We start from the raw sequence: 20,702 nt of genomic DNA on the forward strand, positions 1-20,702 counted from the left end.
AATAATTCTATATACAATAAGTTTTATTTGTCATTCACTTTAATAAAAAAAAATTAATAAATAATAAGAATAATAATCTATAAAAATTGTGAATAATTCGAGATTAAAATTATACAATTAAATCATCTATAGAATGCAGAAGAGATGCGTTCATAGAGTTTATACACTTAATAGTTAATACTAAAAATATATGTATAGCTTTTATTATATCTAGTTATGTATACAATTTATATATTAAATTCATCCAGACATTACAATATATAGGAACCATTTATATCAAACTAGGTAGGTCCTAGTTTTAATTCCAAAACAGTTAAACGCAGTATTTGTTGAATCCATAAAATTTAAGAGTAAAGTGTCTCAGAAACAAGCATGTTAAAGATATAATATCTGAACCGACTAATTTTTATATTCATAGTCAAAACTTGGTTCATAGAAAAATGTCCACGCCTTGTAAAATAGTCAAATTTTGATAATTTATTTTTATTTGAAAGATAATAATATTATACATGTTGCATTGTACTTTAATTGAAAAAAACTCTATTTTATTTAGAATATTATTAAGTCGTAATAAAATCTGAATAATTACAAATTGTTGTATATTTTAATTGTATTTTTCTGGAGTTATTTAATAATTAAGTTTAAAAATATGAATTCAATGCGACATAAATAAATAATCTCAAATAATTCATAAAAAAAAAAAGAAGATCAAATTCGACTATTCTCGCGTGTGATCATACTTCGTAAAAAAACATTTTTGGTTAACATAGAAGAATGGTTTGATAAACTTTGAGTTAATTTTTCCATACAGCCTGCTGTACTTCTGTACGGCACCAAGCCACGTAACTAAATTTCCTAGATATTTGCTTTTTAAAAAATTACCGGTTTCTATACCTTTAAACTCAATAATGTTTAATTTTAATGCAAGCCATACTGTTGTATTTATTGTGTTGTATGTTTTTTTAAGTTAAATACGATATTAATTGTACCTAACCACTATCCAGTCATATGAAATATAGTAATTAATAGTTTTTTTTAATGTAGATAAGTTATAAAAAAGGGAAAAAATACAATTAAAAATTAGTACATGAATTAATAGAAAAACCTATTAATTACCCAATAATTATAAAAAATTCATAACTCTGATGGTTTCGAATAAAGCATATTAAGTTAAAGATTTTCAAAATATTTTTTTCATAACATTTTTATTTTGTTACATAAATTATTTTATACTGAGCACGGTTAGCTAATTAACTCACTTTGTACAAAGCTTACATTTTTACACATATAACTGATTTTTGTAATGATTAGTATTTGAAAAATTGTCCTGATGAAGTGATAACATTGCTACGCGACTCTATCCAACGCCGGATAGTGACAAGCTGACAAAACTGACAACTGAATAGTGATTGATGGTAAATTGGAGTATTAATTGCTAAGATAGATTTTACATTCGATAAATCATGAATGATATCAACACAACAGTTGAAACTTAAAGTATGTATGACAAAAACATTTGACTAATTAAATATTATTCATTTTGTCGGAATAGGCTATTTATTAAGGAGCAAAGTGTAGACAATTTCTAGATACAACAGACCTTCCGGGGAAACTAAATCAAAATGTTTCAACGATTAAAAATGATTTAACAGGAAAACCGATCTTGTATAATAGTTTGATTTTTAGTTTTGAGGAAAACATTATTCAGGTCACATTAGTCTTCGATTTTTTATTTAACTTTAAATAACACCAGACAAATACTCAATTATTTGTGAATATTTAGTTGTTTATTATAACTTCAAAAATAGAGTTAATAAAATTGGAGCCCAATGTAACCTGATAAAATAATCATATTTTAAATAAAAAATAAACTATAATCTGACTAATTTATGAGGTGTAAGAGTTTGTTTTTTTTATTAATAATGCATTACCTCTGATATCGCGCTAGTTTATATTGTTGTGCCGTAAATGTATGTGTAAACGCAATACATTTTACCTAACCATATAATAATATGCTGTTTTTATACAGCATAAAATATTATGCAAATAGTATAATAAATAATATTCAATCATAACATTATGTCAGAAGTTTTTTTTTTATTTAACTTACATTTTTAAACATCTTAATATTGTAGTTGGTTTTTTTTTAATTTTTTTTAATTTTTTTATTAATCAATAATAAAAAAATAATAACAACTGACTTTTTTAAATATTAAAATATTAAAAGCTTTGGACAAAACATAATGAATTTCTATATATCATGGGATTGAATACACATTTAGTACATCAAATATGATAAACATAGGTTATAGTAGTATATGTTTACCAAATATAATATATATACAGTAGTTAAAGACAATATAATCTATTTATAACAACAAACAACTCACTAGGAATGCAATTTTTAGACTTTTTTTCTTTTTGACAATTTGATGAAGAATTATCAGTTTTGTTATTATCGACTTGTAAGATCATGTGTCCTGTGGTTGTAATTTTTACAAGCGATAACATTGTGTCATATAATAAAATCTTTATATGAAATGCTGACTCAATATCAAATTTAAAACGCATTAAGCGATTTAGTTTTATTTTAGGCAGATTAAAAAAAAAACAGGTGTTAATTCACATTCACTCTCTCAAATAAAGCGTCTGCTTAAGCACATAATAATATTATTGCAAATCATATTATACGTATAACATTTTACTAACTGTATCAATTTTGACGGATTATTTTTAAGGCAGTTTACATGAAGGCTTGTAAGTGTAGTAAATTATCAATAATGAGTATATGAATGTGTGTTCTACAATAATATTATTAACTATATGTTTTACACCAGCAGGTTTTAACTTATTTAATAAAGTTCAAATCCAAATTAAAAACTGTAAATCTTATGTTAAAATTAAATATAAAAACCTATTAAAATACGTGGTTAATATTAATCACCTAAAAACTACTTTTAGTTTTTATATTGTATGTATAATGCGAATCTGATAGTATGATAATTAGTTGTTTGATGTTTCTATTTGTACCATTGTATTACCGTGTATTATATCATATTTAAATATTTTATTAATCGTTATTATATCTATTAATTATTTTTATGTTTTGGTCAAACTTAAAATGTTCTTACTTCTTACTCTGTTAAAAAAAAAACAACTTAAAGATGTTGAAATTTATTAATAAATACTATTATTTCATTGATAAGAGAATAACTTTAGTGGTGATTTTCGCCATAATATTGTATTTTTTAATGCAACGTTACTCAAACTAAGGGTCGCAAGTCAATTTTTGATGGGTCACAAGAATTTTTTTTATTATATAATTTCTAAGATATTTCTATTATTGTATACTAAATAAATATAAATACATAAATTATAACTTATAAGGTGCTATTATCAACCATAGCAGAAAACAATCATATACATCTCATTATAAAAATACATATTTTGTAAAAATTATTTTCATTATAAACACATAAACTTTATATTATAAAGTAGGTAGTAGGCAAATTTTGATTTTTTAAGATTACTTATTGATCCTGTAAAAGTATAATCATATCGGCCGTGATAGATTTTCAGTGGGAAATTCGAGTCGTGGTCTTAGTACCTGTCAATTACTCCCAACTACGATGATAAGTTTAAATCAGTGTAGGTCTCTTATCATTGAAACTCCCTCACACACGATGTCGTCGGTAGGTTAATTCGATAATAAATAGGTCTGTTTGGTGCTAAAAAACGTTCTGTATATAATCTCCTAAATAGGATCTACGGCACCTATGATAAAAAAGTCTTATTTAGGTTAACCAATTCAGTTTATAAATTCCGTTTGTTTATCATTTTATTTTTAGAAAAAACGCTGGCGAATACGATAAAACATTTTTTCTTCGACGTCCTATAGACTATTATGGTGATATGTATTTTTCATAGACTAGACAATCTGGACGGTGGAACGCAATAGACTGCAATAATGCAGAGAACCGTTTTCCATTATCCACTAACAAATATACCAACATGTATAAAAAGTCAAAGTTATAAAAACTGTATAGGTATTTTGTTGCTATGGTTTAGAATACAATATAAACGATCGATTTGCCGTCAACTTAACGTACATAATTTTTTTATATAACTAAAATTATTTCGCTTAACCCATTTTATACTAATATACTAATATACATACCTTATATCTTATATATTAGCCTATGAAATAGGCACACACAAGCTTTATTATTATATTATAATTTATAAATGTTATTTCAATAGTAATTGTATATAAGTACGTATAAAAACATCAAATAGGTACCTACCTAAGAAACGAGAGTAAACAGTAGGTTGATAGACTTTGTGAAATCATTTTTGATTAGGTATCGTTAATTTATTAATAGTCAATCATAAATCAGATTTTATAAAATTGTATTTTTAATACGTGATTGCTAAAGTCAGAAATTGTGGCATTGATATTCGTATGTAAAAATAATAATTATAATGCAATACTTTTGATGTGTTAGCTATGAGTATAAATCAGTTATCTATTACGATTGGCTGTGGCTTGAACTGTGAAATATTTAACTTTTTTGTAAGATATACCAATTATGTAACAAATTATTAATTTGTAAATTACGTACCTAACGTAAATACTTGAAATCATAAGTAATCGTCTTTGTATAATGTAAAAATCATCTTCAAGAATCCATTACCCGTTTGAAACATGTAAAACTGCTTAAATATTTTATAAAACGAACAAAACTAAAAAAAATCTTTAAATTAAACATTTAAAAATTCTTCGTTTAAACATTCTTTCGGAAATAGTTATTCATAATCTCTGTTTCTTCAATCACTTCTGTAGACTGGTAATAGTTCTATTCTTTTGAATACAGAGTATTATTTAAGTTGGTACGCTGTTATTATTATTTTTTATAATTTATAAATGTCGTGAGCGCTTAGACTTGAGCCTTATTAAACTGCACTCTCCGCTCTCCGGTGTTTTCACTGATCCATCGGCCTGTCTCCATTAAAGTCCTACGTCAAGCACTCAAGCGTGACGAGAAAAGAGTATAAAAGTATATTAGGGAAAATCATTGAAGATTATATTATTATTATAATTTTTATTATGTCGTAAGTATTGTTTTGTTTTATACAGGCTTTCGTTTACAATATATGTAAATATCCATCAACTTCTGCCATTTCTTGCAGTCTGCTGTTTGTGACAAATAATCGAATAAGAACCTACATCTTCCAAAGTAAAAATTTAAAAAAGCATTAAAAAAATTATAAAATTCAAGTTTTTTAAAATGAAAACCTAAATATAAATTCAATAATTTAGAAAGTTGAATGTATTACTATATAAAATATCTGTATATTGTATGCATAGCTCAGTCTTGTGTCACGATGAGAAATTTAATTTTATAAATATTAAGTATAATATATTACCTTATAGTCCTTCTATAAGCTAAAGATATACAATTTCATATTATAATGTTACACTTTTAGCAGATTAATTTTATATATGCACAATTTAAAATGCGAATATTACTTACCTATCAGAGAATTCTTTAAAAAAATGTAAGTAATTTTAAAAAACTATTGACATGAAATAAAAAAAAATATAATTAAAATTATAAATAATTACAATAATTTATCGACTTGGGATAAGTAAATAGATATGAAGTAATAAATTGTGTTTATAAAACTAGCGAAATGTTATTATTTAATATTTTAATTATTATTATCGTAGTAAATAGTAATATATATTAACTGTAATAATATTAATGTTAATTTTCATTTTAAAATTGAATTAGAATTATGTTACAGTGTTTGATTTACCTAATTTTGCTAGCTACTTATAGCAATTAAGTAAAAATCTTAAATTGTATTTTTTAAATGATACACATCAGTTGGTATTTATTATTTGTTTTTATTAAGTATAAATATCGGTCAATAATAATTTATGTACGTGATATTATAACCACAAAATTTTCTTTTTTTGCACTTACTCGTGTGGGTATAGTAGACTCGTAAAACTGTGACCAAACTTCTGTGGTCAAATTATTTTCCTAGCAGAACGTAGGTAGATATTTTTAATATTGTGTTAAATATGATACGTGAAAACACTCGTTCGTGCGCAAAATGTATCACATGAAACTGGTACCTATAATAATGATATTAAATTAATAATTAATAATAATTTCGAGCACAAAATGTGTTCAAAACGAGGTAAGTCATGAAAAACTAAACGAAAAACATTTTTGTTAATTAATAAATAAATAATCACTTTTACCATTGTAGAGGAACTATTATTTATTATTTACTAGTTATAATAATATATAGACTATATAGTTTGCAATGTTTGCCATCTTTAAATAATTGTTGAAAAATAATTTATAGAACAACGCTAAATATTTAAAGAAATAGCATTTCATTTTATTTCTATGAAGCGTAATAATCAATAAGTAATATAATGATCACCAATCAGTGATTTGTGTATCATACAAAATATCAAATTGTCATAACACAGTAGACTGGAACACAGCGAAGACAGCATAATTATCTTTAAACTTACCTACTTAAAAGGCTAAAGAGATTACAGGAAAATATAATTCGATTATTAAAACTAAACCAAATACATTGTTGAACTAAGTACGATATTAGTATAACTTAAAAAATCACAGTATCGACAAGGGTTTTTGGGCAAACTTAAATAATAATGTTTCTCAAACAACAAGATTTGGAACTAATATTATCCATATATCTTTAGGCACTCCATAGCAATAATTGTACATAATTCTTAGGAAATCAAACGATCACAATATATCTATTCTATATCCATAGTAAAATATTTTTGTCGATTCAATGATATGATTTTAGTTCCGTATGCAAGAGTACATTCTTAAAAATGTACGACAGTAAATTTGTGTTCAACAGTTTAAATTTAAAATACCTTAAATAATAGAGTGAATTGACCTATTATCAAATTTAAAGGCAAAACATTATCTGTGTTTTGTATGATATTTAAATTTTTAAGCAAGTTATTAGTACTTATGTACAATATTACAAATTCAAAATTTTCGTATAATTCCCTTAAAATGTATAAATCGTATATATGCCGTATAAAAATACAGATAATATTCCTACCTTTAAGTTTGAATTGGTCAATCCGGTTTATTATTAGGTTACTGTACAAAATTGAATCTGTTAAATTCAAATTTATTAATTATATATTTTTAAGACGTAAAAATGTATTAAGTGGATATGACGTTCTCTTTATCAAAAATATTATTTTGCACGTGATACCATGATAGTGTGATATCTATACGCGTTTTATATTTAGTTATAAATGATATTATTATATTTACAAGTACAACTGTCGTATAGCGGCGGTAATTGTCCTGTAATATAGAGGCGAATATATTTTTTTTTTCTGTGAACACATAATTTTTTAGAGACGAACACGTCACCAAAATGTTTAGTATTGCTTCCGTGAATATGGGCCATAACAATAATATGTAATATTTCATGTACACATTTCGAATGGCGTACACTGTTCTATTACAATAAATACCATAAAGCACTGTACGTTAAATATATATAATTTTCCTATGTGTAACACGTTATACACATGTACCGTATCGCGGTATCGCGTGTCTTCACTCGTCATAGAATATCATAACGACGACATCCAGTTATATCATTTTTCACACGAGTATTTCGGGCGGATGAAAACAAACATAAAAAATCTAAATACTTCAATAACTGCAGGTTTTTCGCATATCGCGTAGCGAAGCTATACGTGTATATAGGAACATATTATGAATCTATTATAATACCTATTGGTTTTCAGGAAAGATAAAAATGTTTTAATATAGAAAAGTGTTGAATATATAGGCATTCTATATAATCCCTTTTACTATTTGGTAAAGTATTAAATTGTATTTTTATTTTAAATTATTATTTTTATAGGGATTCTATAGTTCTATACTATTATTTAAAATGCCAATGCTATTATGTTAGGTAAAGTATAAAGATTTGAATCGTGTTTAATCCAATAAAATATTTAATTATATTACTTACATATATTTATTGCAGCTAGCATACAGTTGATACAATGATACATAACATTTTTAACTGCATAAAATATTGTTTTTTCGCAAAATATTATTTTTTTCGACATTTTGTCTTGCATGTGCAATTTACAAACATTTGTCTAGTTTCTGCAAACTTTTGGATTGCAATTGTCCGTAAAAACAAATATATTTTTTATTAATAGATACTTCGAAAATTGTTACTAAATTTTCTTTGTGAATTGAGTTCTATTAAGGCTTGAATAAACAGTTTTAAAAGTCTTTCTATAGTAGGTATCTGGGCGATAATATACCCATTGACTGTTGCCTGAAATATAATATTAAACTGATCATAAATAATAAAATATGAATGACTCAATTACTATAAATGTATTATTTTATGTTTACTTCTGTAACAACAGCTAAAAAATGTCGATCATCTCCGTGATTTTTCTCTAGATCGGATACTGAAAAACTCGTACTGTAGCACCAACTTCTGCCATTTCAAATTTTTTATCTGACCATGTTTGTATAATGTATAATTTTATATCAATTTTATTTGAGGTTCAGTATTCTGCGGAATTCATATAATCATTATTCATTATATATCTTCGTATACCTTTCCTACTAATAAATAGTTGATGTTCTATAAAAGACCTATAGGTATCTTATAAAATTCCTTTAACATATATACGAATTAATCATTATATGCAAAATCTATTATTAATTAATATGTGTCATTGGAATTGACATTAAAGAATAATCATGTATCAATATTATATTATAGTCGTCCGCGGTTCGGTTTTGAACGAAGCTTTGTTCTTAGACCATTTTTCTTGTTATTACAATACTACTTATTTATTAGTTTTAGTCTTATTAGTTGTTAATATTGTTAGATAAAAGAAAAATGTATTATATATAATATGTATAAATAATTATTTTTTTTAGTATCATTGTACCATAATGACAAGTACAATATTATTTTTTAAATAATCAACTATACTTATAATTATAATGTATTGAATTAATTAATGAAGAAATCTCAAATATTTTCGTGGAAACATGAATGTTTTGCTACGATTTTTTGAAATGAATTACCCATAACTTGAATATGATTGTGTAAAATATTATTTTAAGTCACGTTACATTATAATATATTAATAGGCAATAATATCTTTCATACATTATGCAATATAATATTATATTGACTTCTACCTTTTTTTAAGTTAATATGATAATATATTATTTAACTGTTAAAAAAATTAAATCAGTTTTTTAAAATTACATACAACGTAGTTCAAACAGTGATTGTGTAACTGTATTTGTGTAACTTGTTTATTAATGTTTTTGTATAATAATTAAATATTTTTTTAAAAATATAATTTAAACTATTTCTCCTTAATGCCTTACTGCTGTAGTGGTTCAGTTAATATAACAACTTAATTTAATGGTGTAAGATTTTTAATCATATCAAGTAATATTTATTTATTTATTTAAAATCATTGTATGTACCTATATTAATATAAAAATAATAAACTATCTAGGTAATTCATTGTAACTATAGTTACTTATAGACTACAGTTATGTATAAGTATAATCAATATGGTTTAAACTAAATATATTATTATAATGGATGGATACTTTCACTAGGTAGTTAAGTTAATAAGATTATTAGAAAATTAACTAACTATATATAGTTGAGTATACTCAAGTCAATACGTCAAAAATATAAATAACTACAGTAAAACTTTCATATAACGAACTTCCATTTTACGAAATTTTCTGTTTAACAAAATATTTTTAAGAACTATGACCTTCATTTTTAAATAAAATGTAATTCTATTTAACGAATTCCTCCATGTTGCCAATTTTTTTTGTTGCTTATTCGTTGTATGGAAGTTTTATTGTATTTAATTAGTTAATGTCAACCTTTGTGTGTATGATGATTATGGTTACGCATATATAAAATAGGGAATTATAATCATTATAAGACCTAAAACGGCTAGAATCTACTCGTACCAATATCAAATGTTTCTCTTTTTTGAATAAAAATATATATTTATATAATATTATACATAATAAAAAAAATCATAAGTGAGAACTTTCATGACTTATAATTCTGTATAATCGTGACAAAAAGTTGTAATTTCAAAAATAAGTTTGTCATAAAGAATTGAACGAGAAGCTAAAAAATTTTCATTTCAAAAACTCTAAGTATTTTATCGTGAATTCCGCAAATTTGACATACTCTATTGGAGAACCACAATAACAATGTATACACCATACAATATACCTAATAATACAACATATAGTTTGTATAATAGTATATATATATATAATAGCCTAACGTACATCCTAATTTTAAAAAATATATTTTACGTGGAATTTTTGGAGAATGTTTATTGTCTTGAAACAATAGTTTTTACACGAGAAAGTAAAATAATATAATATAGTGAATTCGTGTACCAACATATATATATATATATCTTAATATGTATAACTATAAAGTGTATAACACTATAATATATAAACGTTTATTTCGTTAACTCGATGCGTGGGAGGTGGTGAGGGTGCGAGGAGGCAAGCACGTCCCCGTCGGTGCTCTGTGTCACCTACTCACCTCTCTTCCATTCGTTCGACGAGGAAAAAATAGAACACGTCACGCACACTTGAATCGCTATCGTAGGTATATAGTATATACCTTTTTGATATGTATTTAATATACTATCTATATGCAATATTATAAATAATGAAATTCGACCATACACGAAGACGACACCGCCATATGCCTAAGACAGTTATACGCTGTGTGTAAAAGCGCGCAGTAAATCTGCAAGAGACGTTGTAGGTATAGAATGACGTATCATATTATTATCCGATGTTCATCAAGTCGCGTGTTTACTATATTATACGATACCGCGACGTGCTCATCGGTATAAAACACAAGTACCACGATAATAATATATATAATATTACAATAATTATTATCCCCTGTCGTCCGCGGACCATTTAACCTGTCGCCTAGCGGCAACAACTAGACGCAATCGTTACAATATTATATATTATTATTTATTATTGTTATTCTATATTATTATTCTAGATATTATTGCCTGTTTCGCGTGTACAATAACGGCATGACCACCACAACTTACTGCCGTCGTTTTATATTCGTCCGATACAATTAATTAATCGACTTACGCGAGTGTACCATTATAATATATGAATATGTAAATGTATAGAGTTGATTGAATACATTGAACCGGAGTAGGACGAACCAACATACAAGTATATGTTATATAGTCTTAATCTCTTTTGGGCGATTGATATTTTTATTTTCAGTCTTACACACCCGCGTAGTTCCTCAGATAGCTTCAATATCCAATGCGGAAATTAAACTTCACACAGACATAAGTACTATTTTGAATTAAAATGAAACACATGGATAATTCGTATAATCACGGTAATCCGTGACCTACTCAATGGCGAGGTTTATTTGAAACCTACGAAACAGTAGAGCGAATCACCAATTTTCTTTCTATTTGATATTCCAACGTCATTCAAACATGTCTTTTTAAATTCATGGGTACAAGTCCAACAGCAGAAAAAAATTTCAAGTCCATTCAATATGGTAGCTCCACTTTAAAATTGTTTAAAAAATATAAACTTTTGACAATGCCAAAAAAATAAGAGGTATTTTAGTATTTAATCGGTAACCTCTCGCTTATTCTATACACATATTTTTGTATTAATTTTATATTGATGAATCATCAATGATGATATACTATAGTATAATGTCATAGTGTCAACTTAGTGGATATGCTGATATGCACAATAAGAGGCACGTGAAAGTTGAATGTTGAAGTTATAATTTATGTCAATCTAATGAATTTATTGCGGTTTAATTTTTCTCAAACATAATTTATAGTTTTGTCACGATAGTAATTATTCGACAAAATCTGTTGCTAAAACTAGAGTTAAAAAACATCAAGAAAATAAATACAAATTACAACTCATATTAAACAGAAGATGAGCTGATTTTTATCTATACATGATAAGATACATATAGTAAATTAGTAAATAGTTAATACCATCCGAACTTGGTTGACAAAAAATGTATTGCGTTTTTATGAGGAACTAAACGATAATAGTAAGTATACAAATGGTAAATGTGACATTTTCATTGTGAATAAGCAGTTTATACACATTAAACTATTTTCGTCATCACAATGTTTGATTATACATTATTTTTTTTGTGGTCTCAGACATACTAATAACCAAGTGTTAAGATATATCTTAGTAACAAATTACACTTATACTTTTAAAAAAATGTTTTAACCTTTTATACTTTGTTGTTGAATACAATATAACTATTTACAAGTTCAATATTATTTATGATGTTATACACATATTATAGTTATCTATTGATATCTGTGATTTTCTAAAATACTTCTTCGACATCTTATCCATGGACCGTGGACCACGGTATACACCTTCGCAATATTATATACAGATCAGGTTTTATATGTATGTATAATGTATAATAATATAGTCTCTGACAGTCTGACCAATATTATATTATTTATAAATAGTTATGTAAATATATTGCCGCACGCGACTGGCTGACCGGATGTACAACGATATTTAGGTAATATATTATATGATCAAGAATTATAATTATTATATTTTATGTTATGGTCCTACAATAGAAGACTAATCAATATACTATATTGTTCGTTCTTTTTTTCTGTCTCTCGTTGCGGTGGCAATGATATTGATGATAATGATGATGATGATGAAGACCACTGTTTTCGGTGAAAACTCGCCAGAGCAGCAGCAGCACGTACATACACATCATCATTATTATTATTATTGTGTGGTTAAATAGGTACATAATTTTATAGTATTTTAACCTACACGAGAAGAAAGTTAGCAGAACTATATTATAAACCGCGGCGCGAGGATTATAGAACTATAGGTATTATAGGTACCTAAGTGGTTAAGTATATATATCGGCAGAGACGCGTACCTATAGACTACGTTTTCCCTCTTTGGCCTCTTCTGTGACGCTATTAAAATAACATTATTATTCGAGTGCTCTAAAAAATGTATGGTATAGTTATGTGTGTATGTATTTAAGACGGGAACGACGATTTCCGTCGTTAAGCTCTCGGAACAAGTGTGGCAATTTTCACGGATCACTAACACTTTTGTCAACGTACACACACTAGCGTGTTTATAACATTCGGATAATATGTCGTCCACCATGTGTATTATTATAATTTATTTATAATATTATTTTGTAGTAAGATGTTTACATATGATATGCAATAAGAGTGTACGCACGAAAAAAAGTCATTTAGTAGGTTAGTATATCTACATTCTACATATTAAGGCATATAAATCTATTTTACTAACTATGTGTAATATGTAGGTATAATGTGTTTATTCCTGTTATTATAACATAAATTGTGATATAAAGTTATGATTATGATTTAAAGCTGCTTATTTGAAATTATTCATAAGCATATCTCAGTTAGTACTTGTATCGTTTTCTCTTCGGTTTAACGTAAATTCGATTGTATCTCGTCTATCTCATATTCTCATTTATATCCACAAAGAAATCAAAATGCATTTGAGACATTGTATATTAATATATTATTCACCTGTAAATAATGTTAATAATTATCTTTTCAATTCGACATGTGATATATTTAATATATTTTAAATAGAAATACATTAGATTATTTTCATTGCAGTGTATAAAATAGAAGATTTTTGTCACTTATCGATATGGCTATACAATTTTCGAGAGTTACAATCAAAGAGCAATATTATTACATTTTCTTAAATGTGAAAACTTAGGGAAATTCTTCATTGTCGATATTTCACTAATATTATAATAAAATAAGTATAGCATTAAACATAATGTGTTTTATTATTATTATTATATTCTATACGTACTCTTAGAAAAATCAAGAATAAAATGAATAATACTATTATACTCTCTCCGACTTTATAAACATTACTTTAATTTGTTGGCACAGTAAAAACGAAAGACAACAATAATATATTACCTTATACTACTATGATAATAACAATATACTATAAGTGCTGTCTGTGGATAATATAATATAAATACGAGTAACAATAATAATCCATATTTGTAGCGAATCGCTACTATCGATGTATGCAGTATATACTGCATCATATTATACCTATAGAGTGTAGAATGTAATAAATCCATCAACAACATGGACTGCAATCAAAATGTTTTGATGCGTATTTAAAAATATGTCATAGGTATGCAAACATTTGTATGTTCGTTCATCTGAGTATAGTTCAATCATAATATGCATTTTCATATTATTAATCTTGTCTTAGAGACGAGTGTGATACCTTAAGTAAATAAATAGGCACTCCATATTATGATTTATATTTATGACAGTGTTTTTTAAATGTACTTATACATAGTTATAAAATTTCTCATAAAGCGGTAATCTACCGGTGTACTGAATGTTCACGGTTGTTATTGATACTTTGGGTCAGTGTACTAATTCTTTAAAGGTTTTTTTTTAATAAGAAAAACATTTTTATTTTTATTTTAGAGAATCTATAAATGCTGGTATTTAAATGCCACTCTTTTGACAAATATAGTCTTGATATTATATTATTTTGAAATTGATGTACGAGGCTTGTACACGTGTATATTATTGTTTTCGATACATGAAATTTTCTTGCATGTACTTCCTTTTTATTTCCTTGTTTTTTAATTGTTAATTGATTTTTTTTTTTTATGTTTTCTGGGTAGTGTATAAAATAGGTACCTATCTATTCAACATAATTTGCCAATAATACTGCGGACACATCCGGGCTATGAGAAATATAAAAATTAAAAACGGGACGCACTCAGAATATCCCCACTACCTACATGTAATTTATTCACATAAATTGCTCCAGATTATCTATTATCTATTTTCTATTTTGTACAAGCCCACATCCTGAGCTTATTAGAGTAAAAATTAATTTACACGTTCCAACTTTCAATTTTTAATGTTACATGCATATTCTTATATTGTTCCATTTGTACAGCTAAAAAATAAATTATATTTTCCAAATGGTACAACGAATATTCATAATTTATCAATATTTATATTATTTTCTATCAATATTTTACTGCTATATGTATATACTTGATTTAGATTAAGTTATGTAACTAAACTGTTTTTTAATTTCGTAGCTTATCAATTTACTTCACTATATTAATAACTATGTACTACGTTGCATGTTCAAAGAAAATATTTTTTTTTTTTTTTATAAATTATCTTTTATCTTCAATTGAGAATTGACTAAAACCGAAAAAATTGAATAACACAAATTGATCACCTGGAAAAAAGTGAATATTGTTAGTAATCATAAAATAAGTAATAGCAAATATAGGTACATAACTAGTAACTAAATAAAATAATACATTTTACATTATATTCAATAAATCAAGTATTAGTAGAAATAAGAGGTAAGATACAAAAATATTAGTATTATAAATTATAATAGCATAATTATATACAAACAATGTATATTATTTGAAATTTTAACATTATGTTATTATACGAAGTCAGTAGGTAGTCCGATAATTTACAATCACAATCGGGGACCATAAATAAATTGATTTATAGTTAAATCATTTAAAAATTGTTCTAGAATATTTGAGACTTATTATTATTTATTAAGAATGATTTTATCATGTGGGTACTGAAAAAATTATGAAATTGGACGATTTTGGAAATGATTAATAAAATTATGATAATTAGATATTGGAAATCTTAATGTTTTTAAAAAGCTATCTGATGTTGTAACTTTCAAAATTGCACGAATAAATATTAATATTCAAGAAGAAAGAAGATATTCAACCATACAAAATAATTATTTTTAAATATCTATAATTGTATACAATAGTTAACAATTAAACATAATTTTAAACTATTAATTAGGTAAGTAATATTATAAATATATTACACATACACTAGAAAATAGTTCTAAGTCGATAATCAATTCAGCCGTTAATTTCATGTTTAATTTGTTGGCATCATGCATTTTCATTGCCAATAAAAGTGACTTTTTAAATTGTATATCCATATGTGTCCAGTTACTGGAGTAGAGAGCCAAGTTCATTACGGTTTTCTAGATAAAAAATATATAAATGAGAAAACCGCTTAGAAACTTATAAGTTATAATGAACAAATAAAAAATATTATTAAATACCTACTATAGTATTTATAATTTACTATAGACTACGTTTACTGTTAAAACTTTAATTGTTCAAAAATTATTAGTATATTATACATTAATATTAATCTCCCGTTTTTATTTTTCTGAGATTGGTATAGGTGCTTTAAAATTATCTAATATAATTCTTTAACATAATATGTTAAATATAACATAATCCTTTCAATCAATATCCTCCAAAAATAACCTATGCTCTGTGGTATGTTAGTAAGCTAACCCCTCAAAAATTCCATTATTGAATATTCTTGAATAAGCATCTAAAAATTATACATGATTGCATTACGAAAAAAGAACAACATCGTCATTCAAAACTGTTGATACCAATCTATTCTCTTTTAAACATACAAATATAACCAGCCATCTAAAAATACAATGGTCCAAAAACCATATAATTTAACTATAATAATAAATAAATTATATAGGTATTATAAAATAATAATTTAAAATTATCATAATAATGCAATAAATAAATAAAAATAAATTGAACTTAGATCAATTTCATGTTATTATCATTATTATAAATTTACAATTATTGAATTATATAATATAATCTTAGTATTTTACTTGTACCTATAATTAATTATAATAAAAATAGTACATATACAATCAATTATCAAGAGTAAATAATTTACCTGATTATTTAGATTGCCAAATACGAGACATGTATAATATATTTGAAAGAAAAATATAGGAAAACTCCATATTTTTACCGATTGTATTGACGTTAGTAACATGCCATTAAAATAAATCTAAAAAAAAAAAATTAATAATGAAGGCATACGTTGTGTAAATACAATAACTCATATAGGTTTATTAAATTACCCAAGTTATCATAAATGAAATAAATATGATTATAAATGAAGCCATAGTTAATTGAGGAAGAATAACTGGACGAACAATCTTATAAAAATCATTCATTTTCCTATTAAAAAATATAAGACAATTATTTAGGACATAATTATTTTAATATAAGATAAGGATAACTAGCAGTTTATTGAAATATAAAATAAAGAATTTTATGTCAGTCATTAAAAAGTATCAGCTATATAAAATACATAGAGATGGAGAATTCATAAAAAAATATTGGTATATTTACCAATTAAGAAGACACTACTCCCGTATGTGTTGTCTCCTTCTTACACATGTAAAACATAGCAAAAAAGCTGTTTTGCGCGGGATATAACCACTCAAACTGTAGTGATAGTTAAGATTTCAAATATAGTTGAAAACATTATCTGTGAAATATCGTTTTTATTTTTTTAATATCACTTATACGAAAAAATGACTTATTGTTTCAAAATCCATTATTTCTGAACTTGAATAACATTTTTATAGTTAGGTACGATATCTAAATAAAAAAACGATATTTTACAGCCAAAGTTCCCTTTTTTTGGGATGAAAATTTCGTTTCGTAGTTCTTACTATAGCATAGCCTTCTCGGTTCTTACCCACGCAAAAAAGTTTTTGCTATGTTTTACATTTGTAAGACAGCACAAGCGGGTGTAGCGTCCTCTAAAGTGGTAAAAATGGTAGAACAGCTAAATCTTAGAGCCATAGATTCTATTAGTAAATACGATTTTTTTATTTCTATTTGTGTATACAAGTAAAATTTAGTTTTTTCTTATAATAGTAACAATAAAGAATTACAATTTTTTCTGTATTAGCACAATTTATGAATATTTAATTATCCATGATACAATAAATAAATTATCAACATTAAATACATTAATTCCTTTATTTATTATCTTTTTTTTTTTTTTTTTGTTAAAATAACAAATAATAATAACAAACTATATAAACTATAACAAGTAGGATAAATTATAATATCACAAATCACAACAAGTTCTTTTAGCAGTTTACCTACAAATAGAATATAATATAATTAGTACAATAATTATTTTATTATTATCAGTTGATAAAAACGATATCTCTTTACAATTCTAGGAAGGCGTTTTTGAATGTATTTGATTAGAGAGGCCACACAACATTTTTTTTTTTGGTATAAATTTACTTGGTAAATTTACAGCACACATCTTTAAGAACACAGTTGCTACAAGTAGTACAAGCTCACAATTAAACATTTTACTTATAGTGAATACAAATAATAGCTAATTATTTATAGATATATTAAAATTAAAATTACAACTATAAATATAATTTATAGTTATGAGTGTTTGTAATAATTATTAGTAATTTTAATTGTGTGTATTATATCACTCGAAAATATCTAGATATAATAATGTTCATTTAAATTTTGTTACAATGTTATTATACTTAAATAACGCTTAAAATATATTTATATGTAAAACATATTACCCCAACACTTTTTGATGATGCTTAATAATCAATTTCAAATCTTTTAAATATTCATTATTTGTACTATCTGATTCAATTGCACCTGAAGTAATACATACATTTTAGCATTTCTTCAAAAAATATACATTCATAAATGTTTTTATACACTAATAGGCAATAGCATATAAATTATAATTATGTTTTAAGTAAGCATAGGTATATTAAAACTTAATGAAATACACGAATAAATAATAATAAATGCAATTTAAAATAGTTATAGTTGATGTATTAATTAGTTTTAGAAATAAAAAACAATTATTACTGTGCACTACAAATTTTAATATGTTAATTTGATTTCTGCATTGTTTAGACATATTTGCAGCTACCTATGGTTAAACGAAAAAAACCACTACGAACTAATATAGACAGTTTAGGCTATTTAGGGCATATGTATGTAATATAAACTTACCATTGAAATAGACCTTTGGTGTCGTACAACGATTGTGCCCCAGTCTTTTATAAGCAGCAACGATGCATTTCATTTGATACGTTATTGCGATACACGACGTGATCATGAACGTATCGAAAAGTACCATGAATATTACAAAACATATCCCAAGTATCCATTCGATTAGGTGAAAGATGAGATGCCATTCGTTGTACGTCTCGCTGGACACAAAAAAATACATATTGTACACGCTTAAGTGGTAGTTGCTGATCGATTCGTCGCGATTCTTTATTTCAACCGATTTACCGACGACGAAAAACGGCAGCAGCGTCCACAACAAAAGCAGGAAATGACAGCTTAAGGCCAAAAAACCTGTAAATTTCAACAATATGTTGCGAGACATTCGAAAGAAACGGGCTGAATCGGGATCCGTTATGGCGCTGGACAAGAAATCAAAGCGCGTCACGTCCAGAAATCGTCGAATGTTATCCGAGTGGCGGACAACCGTAAAAGCTTTAAAGCACCCAAACGGAAAGTTGGTGAATATGATGGATTGAATAATGAACTGTATCACATCATTTGACCAGTGGTAAAGACCGAACGGACACATTGATATTATAACTCCCGTATACGCGATCATGACCATTACTGCAATATGAAAAACGTTATGGCCTCCGAGTTTGACGCTCTTCGGATCGATGATGTAGAATAGACCAGAGCATTTGGCCATTACCAAGCTCATGATACAGTCCCCGTCTTCTAACAAATTCAGCATTTCACACGACGATATTATTAAATTACGTACAACTCTGTTAAGACAATCAAACATAATTCAACACAAATATCATATATATATATATATTTTAAAATTGTACAGTTTACAGCACATATATCTATATAATATGTTCTTTATCTTAAATCAATATAAGTCTCCGACAAGCGACGAGTCAGCGAATAATCTTTAAATTATTATGTGTGTATAATGTGTAATAATCAAGAAGCCATAAGAAGCCAATTTTAAACATACTATTGTTTATTCTTTATTGTGTCCCTTTACTTTTCGTTATCTCTAGACTAGATTATTATATAAATTTTACTATATAATTATTTATACTTTTATATCTTTTTAAATATTTTATGAAATAATTAAAATATTATTATAAATTTGCTTAAACCCAATTAATAATATGATGATTAATATTTAGTCATAAACCTAATCCTATTTTTAAATACTTTTAAAGTTACAAATTAATAACGTTGTTACTAATACAATGATAATAATAAAAAAACATTGTTCAACATTTTTTTTTAATTATTTTGTCTAAAATAAAATATAATCAGTACAATTCTAATTTATTACGTCATTTAAAAACGTATCTTAATTATTTTCAATATTATACACAAGTATTGATGACTATAATAAATTAATAATAAATATTAATAAGAATAGTACGTACCTTATAAATAAAGTGATATTTTTTTAGTTTTTACGCACACATAATGTATTCCAGCACAAAATCATTAAAATTAAACAATTTTAAACAAGAACTACTTCATCCAATATCTGTTCAATAATACAAATAAATATTATGTTCTCAAAAGTTTTATAGTTTAACTGAATA

At 25.6% G+C, this 20,702-nt stretch overlaps 2 protein-coding genes across 2 annotated transcripts in view; one reads left to right on the forward strand and one right to left on the reverse strand.

Moving 5' to 3' along the window:
* The window catches only part of LOC132917984 (transcription termination factor 3, mitochondrial), a 235,294-nt gene that overhangs the window by 100,241 nt on the left and 114,351 nt on the right, over positions 1-20,702 (forward strand). The gene's annotated exons all lie outside the window — the stretch shown is intronic.
* LOC132918041 (uncharacterized) lies at positions 15,366-19,875 on the reverse strand. Its single transcript, XM_060979095.1, has 6 exons — positions 19,102-19,875; positions 18,654-18,735; positions 17,160-17,259; positions 16,970-17,086; positions 16,074-16,232; positions 15,366-15,437 (listed from the first exon to the last, which is right to left on the reverse strand). The coding sequence occupies exons 1-6, from the start codon at positions 19,853-19,855 to the stop codon at positions 15,366-15,368; spliced, it is 1,284 nt and encodes a 427-aa protein (XP_060835078.1). The 5' UTR covers positions 19,856-19,875.

Source organism: Rhopalosiphum padi, chromosome 1, assembly GCF_020882245.1.
Source record: "Rhopalosiphum padi isolate XX-2018 chromosome 1, ASM2088224v1, whole genome shotgun sequence".
Classification (NCBI taxonomy): Eukaryota; Metazoa; Arthropoda; class Insecta; order Hemiptera; family Aphididae; genus Rhopalosiphum; species Rhopalosiphum padi.